This window comes from Vicugna pacos, chromosome 11 (assembly GCF_048564905.1).
Source record: "Vicugna pacos chromosome 11, VicPac4, whole genome shotgun sequence".
Classification (NCBI taxonomy): domain Eukaryota; kingdom Metazoa; phylum Chordata; class Mammalia; order Artiodactyla; family Camelidae; genus Vicugna; species Vicugna pacos.
The window spans coordinates 11,167,688-11,185,424 of NC_132997.1; the positions used below are offsets into that span (position 1 = coordinate 11,167,688).

The 17,737-nt window shown below is 43.7% G+C and overlaps 1 protein-coding gene across 1 annotated transcript in view; it reads right to left on the reverse strand.

The window, feature by feature from the left end:
- Positions 1-9,634: 9,634 nt before the first annotated feature.
- LOC140699629 (trafficking protein particle complex subunit 9-like) overlaps positions 9,635-17,737 on the reverse strand; it is a 133,733-nt gene continuing 125,630 nt past the window's right edge. The window contains exon 3 of the mRNA XM_072972261.1: positions 9,635-10,159. Coding sequence (XP_072828362.1) covers positions 9,911-10,159 — 249 coding nt within the window. The 3' untranslated portion in view covers positions 9,635-9,910. The remainder of the gene's footprint in view (positions 10,160-17,737) is intronic.

The following is a 17,737-nucleotide window of genomic DNA, read 5'->3' on the forward strand; positions in this document are numbered from 1 at the left end:
TTCTCAGTCTGTTTCCTAGAGCCGCTTTGAAGTGCCTGCCGTTTTCACTGTAAAAACGAGTTGGAGCTTGTACATCCCCATATATATGTATGGAGTGGAGTTGGTAACTGAAAAGAAAATTTGTGGTCCCTTCAAGCTAGGTGCAGTACGGCTTTCACACACACTTATCTCTCAGAAGTGAGCATGTGCAGAGACGTTCATTCATCCAGCACAAAGGGAACGGGTTGCAGGAGAAACACTTACTCTGGATTCTCAGTCTGTTTCCTAGTGCCGGTTTGAAGTGCCTGCCGTTTTCACTGTAAAACCGAGTTGGAGCTTGTACCTTCCCGTATATATGTATGGAGTGGAGTTAGCCACTGAAAAGAAACTTTGTGTTCCCTTCAAGCTAGGTGAAGGACGGCTTTCACACACACTTATCTCTCAAAACTGAGCATGTGGAGAGACGTTCGTTCATCCAGCACAAAGGGAACGGGTTGCAGGAGAAACACTTACTCTGGTTTCTCAGTCTGTTTCCTAGTGCCGGTTTGAAGTGCCTGCCGTTTTCACTGTAAAACCGAGTTGGAGCTTGTACCTTCCCGTATATATGTATGGAGTGGAGTTAGCCACTGAAAAGAAACTTTGTGTTCCCTTCAAGCTAGGTGAAGGACGGCTTTCACACACACTTATCTCTCAAAACTGAGCATGTGGAGAGACGTTCGTTCATCCAGCACAAAGGGAACGGGTTGCAGGAGAAACACTTACTCTGGTTTCTCAGTCTGTTTCCTAGTGCCGGTTTGAAGTGCCTGCCGTTTTCACTGTAAAACCGAGTTGGAGCTTGTACCTCCCCATATATATGTATTTAGTGAAGTTGGCAACTCAAAAGAAACTTCGTGTTCCCTTCAAGCTAGGTGCAGGACGGCTTTCACACACACTTATCTCTCAGAACTGAGCATGTGGAGAGACGTTCGTTCATCCAGCACAAAGGGAACGGGTTGCAGGAGAAACACTTACTCTGGTTTCTCAGTCTGTTTCCTAGTGCCGGTTTGATATGCCTGCCGTTTTCACTGTAAAACCGAGCTGGAGCTTGTACCTCCCCATATATATGTATGGAGTGGAGTTGGTAACTGAAAAGAAAATTTGTGCTCCCTTCAAGCTATGTGCAGGACGGCTTTCGCACACACTTATCTCTCAGAAGTGAGCATGTGCAGAGACGTTCGTTCATCCAGCACAAAGGGAACGGGTTGCAGGAGAAACACTTACTCTGGTTTCTCAGTCTGTTTCCTAGAGCCGCTTTGAAGTGCCTGCCGTTTTCACTGTAAAACCGAGTTGGAGCTTGTACATCCCCATATATATGTATGGAGTGGAGTTGGTAACTGAAAAGAAAATTTGTGGTCCCTTCAAGCTAGGTGCAGTACGGCTTTCACACACACTTATCTCTCAGAAGTGAGCATGTGCAGAGACGTTCATTCATCCAGCACAAAGGGAACGGGTTGCAGGAGAAACACTTACTCTGGATTCTCAGTCTGTTTCCTAGTGCCGGTTTGAAGTGCCTGCCGTTTTCACTGTAAAACCGAGTTGGAGCTTGTACCTCCCCATATATATGTATGCAGTGGAGTTGGCAACTGAAAAGAAACTTTGTGTTCCCTTCAAGCTAGGTGCAGGACGGCTTTCACACACACTTATCTCTCAGAACTGAGCATGTGGAGAGACGTTCATTCATCCAGCACAAAGGGAACGGGTTGTAGGTGAAACACTTACTCTGGTTTCTCAGTCTGTTTCCTAGTGCCGGTTTGAAGTGCCTGCCGTTTTCACTGTAAAACCGAGTTGGAGCTTGTACCTCCCCATATATATGTATGGAGTGGAGTTGGCAACTGAAAAGAAACTTTGTGTTCCCTTCAAGCTAGGTGCAGGACGGCTTTCACACACACTTATCTCTCAGAACTGAGCATGTGGAGAGACGTTCGTTCATCCAGCACAAAGGGAACGGGTTGCAGGGAAACACTTACTCTGGTTTCTCAGTCTGTTTCCTAGTGCCGGTTTGAAGTGCCTGCCGTTTTCACTGTAAATCCGAGTTGGAGCTCGTACCTCCCCATATATATGTATGGAGTGGAGTTGGCAACTGAAAAGTAACTTTGTGTTCCCTTCAAGCTAGGTGCAGGACGGCTTTCACACACACTTATCTCTCAGAACTGAGCATGTGGAGAGACTTTCGTTCATCCAGCACAAAGGAAACGGTTTGCAGGAGAAACACTTACTCTGGATTCTCAGTCTGTTCCCTAGTGCCGGTTTGATGTGCCTGCCGTTTTCACTGTAAAACCGAGTTGGAGCTTGTACCTCCCCATATATATGTATGGAGTGGAGTTGGCAACTGAAAAGAAACTTTGTGTTCCTTTCAAGCTAAGTGCAGGACGGCTTTCACACACCCTTATCTCTCAGAACTGAGTATGTGAAAGGCGTTCATTCATCCAGCACAAAGGGAACGGGTTGCAGGAGAAACACTTACTCTGGTTTCTCAGTCTGTTTCCTAGTGCCGGTTTGAAGTGCCTGCCGTTTTCACTGTAAAACCGAGTTGGAGCTTGTACCTCCCCATATATATGTATGCAGTGGAGTTGGCAACTGAAAAGAAACTTTGTGTTCCCTTCAAGCTAGGTGCAGGACGGCTTTCACACACACTTATCTCTCAGAACTGAGCATGTGGAGAGACGTTCATTCATCCAGCACAAAGGGAACGGGTTGTAGGTGAAACACTTACTCTGGTTTCTCAGTCTGTTTCCTAGTGCCGGTTTGAAGTGCCTGCCGTTTTCACTGTAAAACCGAGTTGGAGCTTGTACCTCCCCATATATATGTATGGAGTGGAGTTGGCAACTGAAAAGAAACTTTGTGTTCCCTTCAAGCTAGGTGCAGGACGGCTTTCACACACACTTATCTCTCAGAACTGAGCATGTGGAGAGACGTTCGTTCATTCAGCACAAAGGGAACGGGTTGCAGGGAAACACTTACTCTGGTTTCTCAGTCTGTTTCCTAGTGCCGGTTTGAAGTGCCTGCCGTTTTCACTGTAAATCCGAGTTGGAGCTTGTACCTCCCCATATATATGTATGGAGTGGAGTTGGCAACTGAAAAGTAACTTTGTGTTCCCTTCAAGCTAGGTGCAGGACGGCTTTCACACACACTTATCTCTCAGAACTGAGCATGTGGAGAGACGTTCGTTCATCCAGCACAAAGGGAACGGGTTGCAGGAGAAACACTTACTCTGGTTTCTCAGTCTGTTTCCTAGTGCCGGTTTGAAGTGCCTGCCGTTTTCACTGTAAAACCGAGTTGGAGCTTGTACATCCCCATATATATGTATGGAGTGGAGTTGGGAACTGAAAAGAAACTTTGTGTTCCCTTCAAGCTAGGTGAAGGACGGCTTTCACACACACTTATCTCTCAGAACTGAGCATGTGGAGAGACGTTCATTCATCCAGCACAAAGGGAACGTGTTGCAGGACAAACACTTACTCTGGTTTCTCAGTCTTTTTCCTAGTGCCGGTTTGAAGTGCCTGCCATTTTCACTGTAAAACCGAGTTGGAGCTTGTACCTCCCCATATATATGTATGGTGTGGAGTTGGCAAATGGAAAGAAACTTTGTGTTCCCTTCAAGCTAGGTGCAGAACGGCTTTCACACACACTTATCTCTCAGAACTGAGCATGTGGAGAGACGTTCGTTCATCCAGCACAAAGGGAACGGGTTGCAGGAGAAACACTTACTCTGGTTTCTCAGTCTGTTTCCTAGTGCCGGTTTGAAGTGCCTGCCGTTTTCACTGTAAAACCGAGTTGGAGCTTGTACCTCCCCATATATATGTATGGAGTGGAGTTGGCAACTTAAAAGAAACTTTGTGTTCCCTTCAAGCTAGGTGACGGACAGCTTTCACACACATTTATCTCTCAGAACGGAGCATGTGGAGAGACGTTCGTTCATCCAGCACAAAGGGAACGGGTTGCAGGAGAAACACTTACTCTGGTTTCTCAGTCTGTTTCCTAGTGCCGGTTTGAAGTGCCTGCCGTTTTCACTGTAAAACCGAGTTGGAGCTTGTACCTCCCCATATATATGTATGGAGTGGAGTTGGCAACTGGAAAGAAACTTCGTGTTCCCTTCAAGCTAGGTGAAGGACGGCTTTCACACACACTTATCTCTCAGAACTGAGCATTTGGAGAGACGTTCGTTCATCCAGCACAAAGGGAACGGGTTGCAGGAGAAACACTTATTCTGGTTTCTCAGTCTGTTTCCTAGTGCCGGTTTGAAGTGCCTGCCGTTTTCACTGTAAAAAATAGTTGGAGCTTGTTCCTCCCAATATATATATATGGAGTGAAGTTGGCAACTGAAAAGAAACTTCGTGTTCCCTTCAAGCTAGGTGAAGGACTGCTTTCACACACACTTATCTCTCAGAACTGAGCATGTGAAGAGATGTTCATTCATCCAGCACAAATGGAACGTGTTGCAGGAGAAACACTTACTCTGGTTTCTCAGTCTGTTTCCTAGTGCCGGTTTGAAGTGCCTGCCGTTTTCACTGTAAAACCGAGTTAGAGCTTTTACCTCCCCATATATATGTATGGAGTGGAGTTGGCAACTGAAAAGAAACTTTGTGTTCCCTTCAAGCTAGGTGAAGGACGGTTTTCACACACACTTATCTCTCAGAACTGAGCATGTGGAGAGACGTTCGTTCTTCCAGCACAAAGGGAACTGGTTGCAGGAGAAACACTTACTCTGGTTTCTCAGTCTGTTTCCTAGTGCCGGTTTGAAGTGCCTGCCGTTTTAATTGTAAAACCGAGTTGGAGCTTGTACCTCCCCATATATATGTATGGAGTGGAGTTGGCAACTGAAAAGAAACTTTGTGTTCCCTTCAAGCTAGGTGAAGGACGGCTTTCACACACACTTATCTCTCAGAACTGAGCATGTGGAGAGACGTTCTTTCATCCAGCACAAAGGGAACGGGATGCAGGAGAAACACTTACTCTGGTTTCTCAGTCTGTTCCCTAGTGCCGGTTTGAAGTGCCTGCCGTTTTCACTGTAAAACCGAGTTGGAGCTTGTACCTCCCCATATATATGTATGGAGTGGAATTGGCAACTGAAAAGAAACTTTGTGTTCCCTTCAAGCTAGGTGACGGATGGCTTTCACACACATTTATCTCTCAGAACGGAGCATGTGGAGAGACGTTCGTTCATCCAGCACAAAGGGGACTGGTTGCAGGAGAAACACATACTCTGGTTTCTCAGTCTGTTTCCTAGTGCCGGTTTGAAGTGCCTGCCGTTTTCACTGTAAAACCGAGTTGGAGCTTGTACCTCCCCATATATTTGTATGGAGTGAAGTTTGCAACTGAAAAGAAACTTCGTGTTCCCTTCAAGCTAGGTGAAGGACGGCTTTCACACACACTTATCTCTCAGAACTGAGCATGTGGAGAGACGTTCGTTCATCCAGCACAAAGGGAACGGGTTGCAGGAGAAACACTTACTCTGGTTTCTCAGTCTTTTTCCTAGTGCCGGTTTGAAGTGCCTGCCGTTTTCACTGTAAATCCGAGTTGGAGCTTGTATATCCCCATATATATGTATGGAGTGGAGTTGGCAACTGAAAAGAAACTTCGTGTTCCCTTCAAGCTAGGTGAAGGACGGCTTTCACACACACTTATCTCTCAGAACTGAGCATGTGGAGAGACGTTCTTTCATCCAGCACAAAGGGAACGGGTTGCAGGAGAAACACTTACTCTGGTTTCTCAGTCTGTTCCCTAGTGCCGGTTTGAAGTGCCTGCCCTTTTCACTGTAAAACCGAGTTGGAGCTTGTACCTCCCCATATATATGTATGGAGTGGAATTGGCAACTGAAAAGAAACTTTGTGTTCCCTTCAAGCTAGGTGACGGACGGCTTTCACACACATTTATCTCTCAGAACGGAGCATGTGGAGAGACGTTCGTTCATCCAGCACAAAGGGAACTGTTTGCAGGAGAAACACATACTCTGGTTTCTCAGTCTGTTTCCTAGTTCCGGTTTGAAGTGCCTGCCGTTTTCACTGTAAAACCGAGTTGGAGCTTGTACCTCCCCATATATATGTATGGAGTGGAGTTGGCAACTGAAAAGAAACTTTGTGTTCCCTTCAAGCTGGGTGAAGTACGGCTTTCACACACACTTATCTCTCAGAACTGAGCATGTGGAGAGACGTTCGTTCATCCAGCACAAAGGGAACGGGTTGCAGGAGAAACACTTACTCTGGTTTCTCAGTCTGTTTCCTAGTGCCGGTTTGAAGTGCCTGCCGTTTTCACTGTAAAACCGAGTTGGAGCTTGTACATCCCCATATATATGTATGGAGTGGAGTTGGCAACTGAAAAGAAACTTCGTGTTCCCTTCAAGCTAGGTGAAGTACGGCTTTCACACACACTTATCTCTCAGAACTGAGCATGTGGAGAGACGTTCGTTCATCCAGCACAAAGGGAACATGTTGCAGGAGAAACACTTACTCTGGTTTCTCAGTCTGTTTCCTAGTGCCGGTTTGAAGTGCCTGCCGTTTTCACTGTAAAACCGAGTTGGATCTTGTACCTCCCCATATATATGTATGGAGTGGAGTTGGCAACTGAAAAGAAACTTCGTGTTCCCTTCAAGCTAGGTGAAGGACGGCTTTCACACACACTTATCTCTCAGAACTGAGCATGTGGAGAGACGTTCATTCATCCAGCACAAAGGGAACATGTTGCAGGAGAAACACTTACTCTGGTTTCTCAGTCTGTTTCCTAGTGCCGGTTTGAAGTGCCTGCCGTTTTCACTGTAAAACCGAGTTGGAGCTTGTACCTCCCCATATATATGTATGGAGTGGAGTTGGCAACTGAAAAGAAACTTTGTGTTCCCTTCAAGCTAGGTGCAGGACGGCTTTCACACACACTTATCTCTCAGAACTGAGCATGTGTAGAGACGTTCGTTCATCCAGCACAAAGGGAACGGGTTGCAGGAGAAACACTTACTCTGCTTTCTCAGTCTGTTTCCTAGTGCCGGTTTGAAGTTCCTGCCGTTTTCACTGTAAAACCGAGTTGGAGCTTGTACCTCCCCATATATATGTATGGAGTGGATTTGGCAACTGAAAAGAAACTTCGTGTTCCCTTCAAGCTAGTTGAAGGACGGCTTTCACACACACTTATCTCTCAGAACTGAGCATGTGGAGAGATTTTCGCTCATCCAGCACAAAGGGAACGGGTTGCAGGAGAAACACCTACTCTGGTTTCTCAGTCTGTTTCCTAGTCCCGGTTTGAAGTGCCTGCCTTTTTCACTGTAAAACCGAGTTGGAGCTTTTACCTCCCCATATATATGTATGGACCATAGGCCGACACAAAACAAGAGATGTAGAAAAGTTAAAGACTCTGAAAGCAATGTCCGGAAACCCTAGCTAAGATTCCTAAATGGCCCAACTTAACTAAGCACAGCACTGCCTCATCAAGAATGGGGCAAATAGCATCTCGTGTATTTTATTTAAATAAATAAATAATTATCCTGTTCCTACCACAGTCTATTATGATAAGACTGAGTATAATTTCTAACAACAAATAATGTACAAATCATAATTTCTACTTCATTCAAACTGCTTCTTCTATGAAATTTGAATCTTTTTTTCTTAAGACGTTTTTGTGCCATATGACCTAGTGATAAAATTTCCAACTGGCTTTTATTAAAAAAGTTCAGCATTGTGCGAGTTTATTACATCAACTATTCCTTTATGGGAAACCCATGTGCCTTGTTACTCTCTGTCATTAGATTTCCTGTAAAAAATTCAATCCTTCATTCAGGAAAATGCTGAGCAATATATCTCATGGATAACCGTCATAAACTGCAACACAAGAAAATGAAAATGACACTGAGCAGCCTGTGAAGCCGGCAGACACACACCGTGCACTGTTGTGTTCCCGCCTCGAATTTCTTTAACCAGTAGGGAAATGTGCATCTCAAGAAATACACATAAAAATTTTTCAGACCTGAGCACACAATTTCCCTTTCAGGGTTTAGTGGACTTCCATTTAATTCTATGAGAAATATTTAAAACCACAGGACAACAGCTGAGATTGGGTTTAAAGTACCTTTTATGTCAGTGAAAATAAAGCCAACTGACAGTTATCATTTTTACTTTATTTGATCTCACTCTCTTACTTTACCTCCCCAACCTCCTCCACAAAATGATGGTGAACATCCCCTCCTGGGTCAGAAATCTAAGTAGAAATTACCAATCACATTGAGGTGTGCTTTGTTGTTTTATTTTTCAAAACAACCAAGTTTCATTCATATGATTTAATAATTAAGATCAGAAACAAAGTCTACTCAATAAATGTTAGACAACACATGTCGTCATAGCTGCTCATCAGGTTTGGCCCCACGTTACACACTTTTACATGGACATGTGCCATGTGCTGTCATGGGAAACGGTGAGTGGGGACATGGCCTCTGCTCTCACAGGGCACACAGCCTGGTGGGTCAGGCGGTGTTCAATCATTGCCCTTTTCTCTTTTATGTACTTACAAATTATGGGAAATGCTATTTAAAAAGAACAAAATGAGTCAATGAAAGTGAAAAATACAAGGACAGTATTTAGGCTGAAGGAAGACAGGGAATCTCTTTGAAGATCTAACACTCCACTGAGACCCAAAGGACAACTCTGACACTGCAGGTGAAGGGCAGGGACACACTGATAAAGGGCTGAAATCCAGAATATACCAAAATTTCTTTACACTCAACAAGAAGGATGAATAACCTGATTAAAAAATGAGCAAAATGCCTGAAAACACACCTCATCAAAGAAGAAATCTAGATGCCAAAGAAGCCTTTGGAAAGATGCTCCACAGCACCTGTCATCAAGGGGATGCAGACTGAAACAGCGAGATACCACTGCACACCTGTCAGAACTGCCAAAATGCAGAACACTGACAGCACCGAATGCTGGTGAGGATGTGGAGCACCAGAAATTTTAATGCATTGTTGGTGGGAATGAAAAATGTCCCAGGTACTTTGGAAGATGTTCTGGCAATTTTTTACAGAGCTAGACGTAATTCTAACATCTGATCTGGCAACTGTGCTCCTTGGTGTTTACTCGATGAAATGGAAACTTATGTTCACACACAAATCTGCATACAGATGTTAATAGCAGCTTTATTCATACTCAACAGAATTCAGAAGCAACTAAGCTCTTCTTCAGTAAGTGAATGGATAAATAAACTGTGGTTCCACCAGAAAATGGACTATTATTTGGTGCTAAAATGAAATGAGTTATCAAGGAATGGAAAGACATAGAGGAACCTTAAATGCATATTACCAAGTGAAAGAAGCCAATCTGGGAAGTTTCAGCAACTGTCAGATTCCAACTGTATGGTGTTCTGGGAAAGGGAAAAACACAGAGACTGAAAGATCAGTGGCTGCCAGAGGCTAGAGGGGAAAGAGCAATGAATGAGGTGCAGCACGGAGCATTTTAAGGTCACTAAGACAGACGACTCTGTATGATGCTGTGATGGTGGATACATGTCATTGTACATCTGTCCAAACCCACAGAGTGCACAACACAATGTGTAAATCCTAGTGTCAAGTATGGGCTATGGGTGATGATGATGTGTCAGTGTAGGTTCACCCATTGTCACAAATGTACACTCTGTTGCAGGTGTCAATATTGAGGAGGCTGTGGGGACAAACTGCAGTTCATACACCCAATCCAGCCCCAGCCACCGCTGTTAATAAAGCTCTATGGGTGTGTGGACTGTCTGGCTGTTCTGGCATCTAAACCGCAGAGCTGAGCAGCTGCACCAGAGATCAGGAGGTTTTCAGACCCTGAAATATTTACCCCCAAGCCCTTGAAAGGAAAAGTCTGCTGAGCCCTGTTCTAAATGAATCAAAATTCACCCTGATGAGGCAGGACAGCAGGGCCCAAACCAGGCATGGTTAATGGGACTGAAGCAATGTTTTAGTTCCAACACATTTGCTGAAGTCCTGCAGGTCCAGCGACAGACTGTAGCCAGGAAGCGTCTGCAGGAGGAGTCGGGAGCAGGCCTTCCCGCCAGGCTCTGGGATGCCGGGGGCCGCGTGCCGCACGGGGGCCACCCGCTTGAAGAAGGTGGACTTGCAGTGGAAGCCGATCAACTCGTAGAGCTCGGAGAGGATGCTGCACGGCTGAATTCTCTCCTCGGAACGCTGAAGCACAGGGAGAAAAGCAACAAGCATCTGAATGAAACACGTAAGTGAAAAAAGACCTATAAAAATGGTTTTCCCTTAAAACAGAGACCCGATGACACAGGAAGGAAGAGGAAGGCTGACTTAGTGCACTGATGGGACCGGATGCAGAAACGCAGGGAAGCAGCACTGTGCAGACACTCCAGACCCCCTCTGGGCCCCACCTCTCCGCATTCCACCTGTCCCTTTACTAGAAAAGCCCGTATTCCCTGAAATAGAGGAATCTGCTACCTAAACATGGGACACAGAGAAGGGAAAGAGGAAAAGGAAGGGAAAGTAAAGGAACAACAGTTCATCTAGACCCTAGGGTCTGGGCGGGACTTTCACCAAACACACAACTTCTCAAAGCACAGAGCGCACAGGGAGAGGCTGACAGAGTGATTGCGACTTCTGCTCCTAAAGCACCCAGCTACCTGTCAGCATATGCTGCGCCCGTTACTGAATCATTACAATCATCTCAGAAACAACTACTACCCCGGCTCACAGGCAAGGAAATCTGAAACTCGGGGAGGAATTATTATCATCCTGGACAAAGTCCCACAGCCCAGTAGTCTCAGAGCCTCCGGCAGACCCTGGGCTAAAATGCTCCTCATCACCACGGGCCCTGAGACTCACGCTGAGGCCACGTCAGGTCTGCATGGGCCCAGAGCACAGTCTGTGGGACAGGGAATGCTCCCACTCGAAGTGCCAGGTCAAGGCCCTCAGGAACTTGTGTAATGAAACCAAATCCCCAAACTCATTTCCAACCCACTGCCCTGTCCGGGAGGACTGCTCGGCACAACTGCGCTGTCACCTGTGCACAGGCTGAGCAAGGGGCCCAGACAGTGATGTGACATCCCAGTGGAAGTGGCTCGGAGACCACTTCATCACAGGACAGATTCTCCCGGCTTCCAACGTTAACTCTCCATTCCATTTCCGACTGGAAAGTAAGTTTAGACTTGTTTTCCTCTCTTAGAAACAAAGAGAGCGGTAACATCAGAGGGAAACTCAAGACTGAGGAAGAGTCTCCTGGTCACTTGCAAGGATAGGCCGGGGAGGGAACAGAGACAGGGATCAGAAAGACCCGTGTTCCAGTCCAAAGTCTGCACGTCACTCGCTTTGACAGTTTCCTTTTTAATACAGGTGATAAAATCTAATTATGATTGTTGGGAAAACTAAATGAAATAATGTATTCCACTAGCATAGGTGTAAAATCCTCCATGAGTGTTCCAGAAATGGACGTGATCGTGGTTAGTTATTGTCTGCCAATTCTTGTGTTCTCAGCTCACATCACCCAACCAGAGATGTGCGAGAGAATGCCTCACCAGCCAGCAGCCTTCTCCAACTTGGAAACTTACAGTGTCCGAAGAGCAGGCAGTGTTGGATGCTTTGCGGCACTCTGGAGGTAGCACTCCAGTGATGACTTTAAAAAGCTGGGGAGAATTTAGGGGACCATACAGTTCAAATACAGAGTACTCATTCCATGTCTACAAATATTCATCTCTAGCCATGATGATTAAGAGAGGAAATACATATTCAAACATACATCATTTTCCCACATAAGTGCATCAAAACAATTTGGAAAGAGTGTAACTTTCTTCTCTAGATCACACAGCGGGGATTACAAGGTTTGTACTGACAGCCCTACTTGTAAATCATCTGCAAACGTAACTGGGTCCACTATCAGTCATCATAATTTGAAGGGAATGTTAGAAAAGAAAAAAGCCAAGCTAATACTCTCCAGTCTTTTGTTTGGTTACGATGTCACAGAGGAGATGGACAGCTCAATAAGGAACCACTCTGCCGTGATCACGGAGCCGGGGAGCGGGATGTGCGGCAAGATGTATGACGCAGCCGCAACTGTGCCCATGCTTCTAGGCAGGTACCGAAAGTCACCTTGACAAGGTGTGAAACGTTTATGCCCACGTCCTCATAACCTGACATGTAAATGGAAACTTATAAACTTATAAACTTGTAAACGGCCAATACCCTTGGTGGATACACTGTCCAAAGAGCAAAGTCACAGTTTGACAACTGGCCATCCCGGTACCTTGGGATTCATTCTTGAAGAACCTTAAAAACCACTCCTCTGTCCTCAAGAAGTGCTGCCTACTAGTCCTATCTTTGGCTCATGGATACCGCATGTTGAAGTGAACTTCAATGTCTGCACAGATTTGACTGTCTTTCTCCAGGTTCACTTGTCCATTCTGAAGAGGCCTGAGTTAAGTCCAAATTCCTTAAGATTAATTCCCTCCAGTGACAACTCAACGAGCCTGTAATTACAAGCCAACTGAACAGGACTGTCCTCAGCGAAAAATGTCACCAACCCTTCACTGCTTTCTTAAACTCCTCTCCTGGTTAATTGCAACATACTAACACCACCCTCCACCAAGTTCCCCAACTATGTCAAATAGAAAGTAAGGTCCATAAAGAGGAGACAACTCCATAGTCACCTTTGAATTCCTAGCATAAAGTAATGTCAACAAATAGAAATATGATTGTGGCTTCTTTCCTTTAAAACCTTTCTGGTTATTTAAATGAGACCATGGAAGGGAGGTGTTTGAGTCCAGTATCTTGATCCAGAAGACTCTGGAGGCCTTTTTCAGAATGGCTGTCCACTGATTCATTCAAAACACACCTTCTCTTTCCGGGAGGAGCTGTGATTTTCTGCCATGGGTTTGTGGTCACTCTCATGCCAGAACAGCTTTAAACTAAATCCTTACTTTGGATATGTTATTTTTTCCCGCTTCCAAAAAATTTTACTTTCCTTACTTCCTTGCCTTGAGGAATGCTTTTATTCTTTTCTTTCTAATTCAACCTTTTATAAAGCAGGATTCTCAGGATGTGCTTGGCCTTACATAAGAACAGCCATCCAACTCCCAGTGTGAGAGGCCACAGGCTCACCTCCTGCCCTCCTGCCAGGGCAACTGAAACTCAGTTCAGGAGCCAACCAGCACCTCAGGGCTTCTAAGGCTCACGTATCTCCCAGAATCCCTGCTTTCTGGTTTGTCTTGGCTTCTGAGAATTTCCCCTCACTTTCTTGACAATTAGCTGTGCAGCTTGAAAGATGAGGAAGGAAGGTTTTATTTCTTAATCAGAATTTAAAGGAACTTATGTAATGAAGCTTTTCACGAGTTTCTAGAACCCTCCATGGCTGAGACAGAAAACACACAAGATATTTTCTAAATTTAGCTATCATGTGCATTTTTTCTTTGCTTTTGTTTTGTTAACTGCTAATAGACATTTTTTAATTAAAAAATAAAATAAGGTCCCAAATAAGATAGAAAATTGAAGGGGCAAACAAAATTAAAGAGCAAAGACAGAAAAATGATAACTACTCTACAAAGTTAATAGAATAAATACACTATGGATCAGACCAGCAATTCTCAGTAACAGCTAATTGAAACCTGACCATGAGGTAAAACGTCTCTCCTGTCAGGAGATGACCAACAGAAAATAGAATTAAATCAACAACCTAAAATTCTAAGTCTGGCGAGGTATAGAAGTCTACCAGCTAAATGTGTCTTCTTCTGGAAAAGAGGGAGACTCACCAGCTCTTTTCTGTGGAGCCTGAGCCCAGGGGAGGACAGTGAAGTGTGTTCTGTAAGTACCCAATTAGCAAAGTGAGTGATGAATAAAGAGATGTGAGCTTTGATGAGAGATGATACTACTATTCACTTGTCCTGTAAAGTATGTCTTCACGTTCAGAGATCAATATCTCGGCAGGAAAATGCACAGCCCGGGACCAGACCACTTCTGTGATTGTGACACTGCACTTAGATGTCTCAAGGGCACCTCCAACTCCACCTGCCAAGAGCTAACTTCACGGTGTTCCTCCCATAGCCATCCTGCCCAGGGCCCATGGTCGGGGACAAGGTCTCCCTGCCTCTCCCAGCTCAGGCCAATCACTCACAGATGTGACAAGACCCCTCCTTCAGGGACAAATTTCCTCAGTCAACGAGATCCACCACCCACACCTGTCCTACCAGGTACTCACTGGCACTCCCTCAGCACTGACTCTGTGCTGGGGACCATGCTGCACACTGTGCACACGTTATCTCACTGGATCTACACAGCAGTCCTGGGAGTTCGGTACATCACTGCTTCTATTGATTAGATAAATTGTTTCACTTCCTTGGGTGTGTCATCCAAAGTGACACGGCTACTGAGCCACAAACCTGGGACTGAAAATCACTTGAAAATTGAACACTGCTACACCTCGCAGCCACCCTACTCTGACTCATCACATCACCTCCTGCCAAGCCTTCTAAATGTTTCTAAGCATTCTACAAGACAAAAGTGATCTACGAGAGCACCGCACTAGCCTACTTAAAATCTGTCAATGACGGTCCACTGCTCTTAGGAGAAAACCCCACCGGGCCTGAGCACAGCCCAACGGCCCGGCATCCGCTTTCCCTGCGCGGCCGTGCCACCTCACCCACCACGCAGCTCTACACGTGAAGCGTCCAGGACAGGGATGCTGACTCCGTACAACCCGGGGCTCGTCTCACTCAAACAATGATCACCCTCTTCAGTGGTTACCTTCTTCAATACTGAATCTCAGAAAAATATTTTCTCTGGATGAATCAATATCTTTTTCCTTACAACTTCCCATCATTGATAATGAGCTCCCCCCAAAAGAGAGAAGACCTAATCCTCAGTCTCCTTATCTGTAAAGTGCAAATAACAGGGAAATATGAGAGGTTTTATTAGAAGTAATATTCATGTGAGGCTGAGGGACAATTCCCAACATACAGTAAGTACTCAATATGTGCTTACTTAATATTAATAAGAATAGATTACATTCCAGCAACCTTAAATCAATGCTTTATGGCTTTGTCTAAAAGACTACCGACAAACTGTTGGACGAACTGTTTTGAGCAGATCAGCACAAGTGTACTGGGCAAGGTAAGCGCTGACTCCAGTTACAGCTGCAACCAACCAGCACTACGGGGCGGGAGCAGTTTGCTCAAACTCTTACATGTTGCTTGAGCATTTAGTTGTAGTTATTGAATAAAGACAGGTATTATTTACTCAAAGCTCCTGAAACATAAATCTTCAAAGATTGATGCAAATTATGTTTCAAGTACAACACTCTCACTAGAAATTACTTGAAAATTATAGTCTTAGCTCCTCTGCACATCAAAAGAGCATTTTCCTAATGTATCTGACTATATACTCTGAAAGGATTGTTTAAAAGAAATTAAGATGAAGCCATCCTGAATAAGATCTCAGTATCATCTACACAAACCCCACCCAAAGGTCTCATTTCTCACTTCCACATAGGTGTTCAGATGGCTTAAGCTGGGTCTTGGTTTCTTATGACACGGGGGTGGGAAGAATTGTGGATAGATCAATGTAGCAAATATAAACCTAGTGTATTTGCTATGTAGGAATCCTAGGAATAAATAAATTGATATATATAGTCCCACCCTTATGAAGCTAAGCCTTTCCATTTACAACAGCATAAAAAATAAAATGCGGGATACATTTAACAAAAGTTTACAAGATTTGTACATTGAATATTTTGAAGTATCACCAAAAAAAATTTAAAATATCTTCATATATGGAAGGCATCCCATGATCATGCAATGGTAGAAAATATTGTTAAAAATGTTAAGACTTCCCAAAGTAATCTACATATTTAATGGAATCCCTATCAAAATTCCAGCTGACTTCTTTGCAAAAATTGAAAAACTGATCCCAAAATTCATATTGAAAGCAAGGGACCCAGGTCAGCCAAAACAATCTTGAAAAAGAAGAGCAAATTTGGAGGACTCACTCAAAGGTTACAGCAAATCTATAGCACTCAAGTCATTATGCTTCTGTCATAAGTTTGGATGCAGAAATCTATGAGACACAATAAAAAATCCTGGGGGGAAACATACATTTACAGTCAGTTTTCCAGAAATGTGCCAACAAAACTCCATTGAAAGTATAGTCTATTCAACAAATGGAGCAGAGACTCCTGGGTATCTGAAGGCAAAAGAATGTATCTGGAATCTGGACCCCGTATTTTATATAACAAATATTAATTCAAAATGGATCACAGACAGAAACGTAAAAACTAAATGTATGAACTTTCTAAAAGAAGACATAGTATGAATCTTTGTGGTCATAGGATAGGCTATGGCTTCCTAGATACAATACCAAGAGCACAAGTGATAAAACAAAATAGATAAAATGGACTTCATCAAATTAAAATCATTTGTTACAAAGGACATCATCAAGAGTGTGAAATGAAAGGGGAAAGGGGTAGCTCAAATGATAGAGTGCGTGCTAAGGAAGAAAAACAAAATGAATAAATCTAATTCCCTCCCCTATAAAGAAATTGTTTTAATGTTTAAAAAAATTAAAGTGAAATGACAATCTGCAGAAAAGGAGAAAAATCTTGCAAAGCATATATCTAATAAGAGACTAGTATCCAGGATATAAAACAAATGCTTACAACTGAACAATACAAAGAAAATCGACCCAATTTTTTAATTTGCCAAGGATTTAAATAGATACACAATTGGCCAATAAGCATCTGAAAAGATGCTCAGCATCACTAGCGAAATCAAAATCAAAATGAGATCTCATTTTAAACTCACTAGGATGGTTATAATCAAAACATGGACAATAACAAGTGTCAGTCAGGAGGCAGAGAAATGGATACCCTCAATATGCAGCCGTTGGAAAGGGGCAATGGGGCAGCTTCTTTGGAAAAGCCCGATGTTTCCTCAAAAGGTTAGAGTTATGTGGCTGAGCAATTCCACTCCTACATGTAGAGTCATCCTTCAGTGTCCTCGGGGGGTTGGTTTCAGGAACCCCTCACCCTGGATACCATAATCCAAGGATGATCAAGTCCTTTTGCAATCAGCCATCTGGATCCATGAAGTGGAAACTACAGATATGGTGGGCCAACTGTACAGCCAACAGAATGGAAATGTATTCTCACAAAAACTTGCACATCAATATTCATAGCAGTATCATTCAGAGTAGCTAAAAGTCACTAAAAATATCCATCCATCAATGAATGGATAAACAAAATTACCAAGAATAGTCCCACAAACTTTTGGTAATTGAATCTTTGACAAAGGAGGTGAGAACATACAATGGAGTAAAGACAGCCTCTTCAGCAAATGGTGCAGGGAAAACTGCACAGCTGCATGTAAATCAATGAAGTTAGACTACCCCCTCACAACATACAAAAAAATGAATTCAAAATGGCTTAAAGACTTAAAATTGTAGACAAGACACTATAAACCTCTTAGAAGAAGACATAGGCAAAACATCTGACATATATCTCAACAATGTTTTCCAAGAGCAGTCTACTCAAGCAATAGAAATACAAGCAAAAATATACAAGTGGGTTCTAATCAAACTTACAAGCTTTTGCACAGAAAAGAAAACAAAAATTAAAGCAAAAAGACAACCTATGGAAAGGGAGAAAATAGTTGCATTCAATGAAAGTGACAAGGGCTTAATTCCCAGAATATGTAAACAGCTTTTACACTTGATAAAAAAGAAAAACAAACAATTCAATCCAAAAATGGGCAGAAGACCTAAAGAAACATT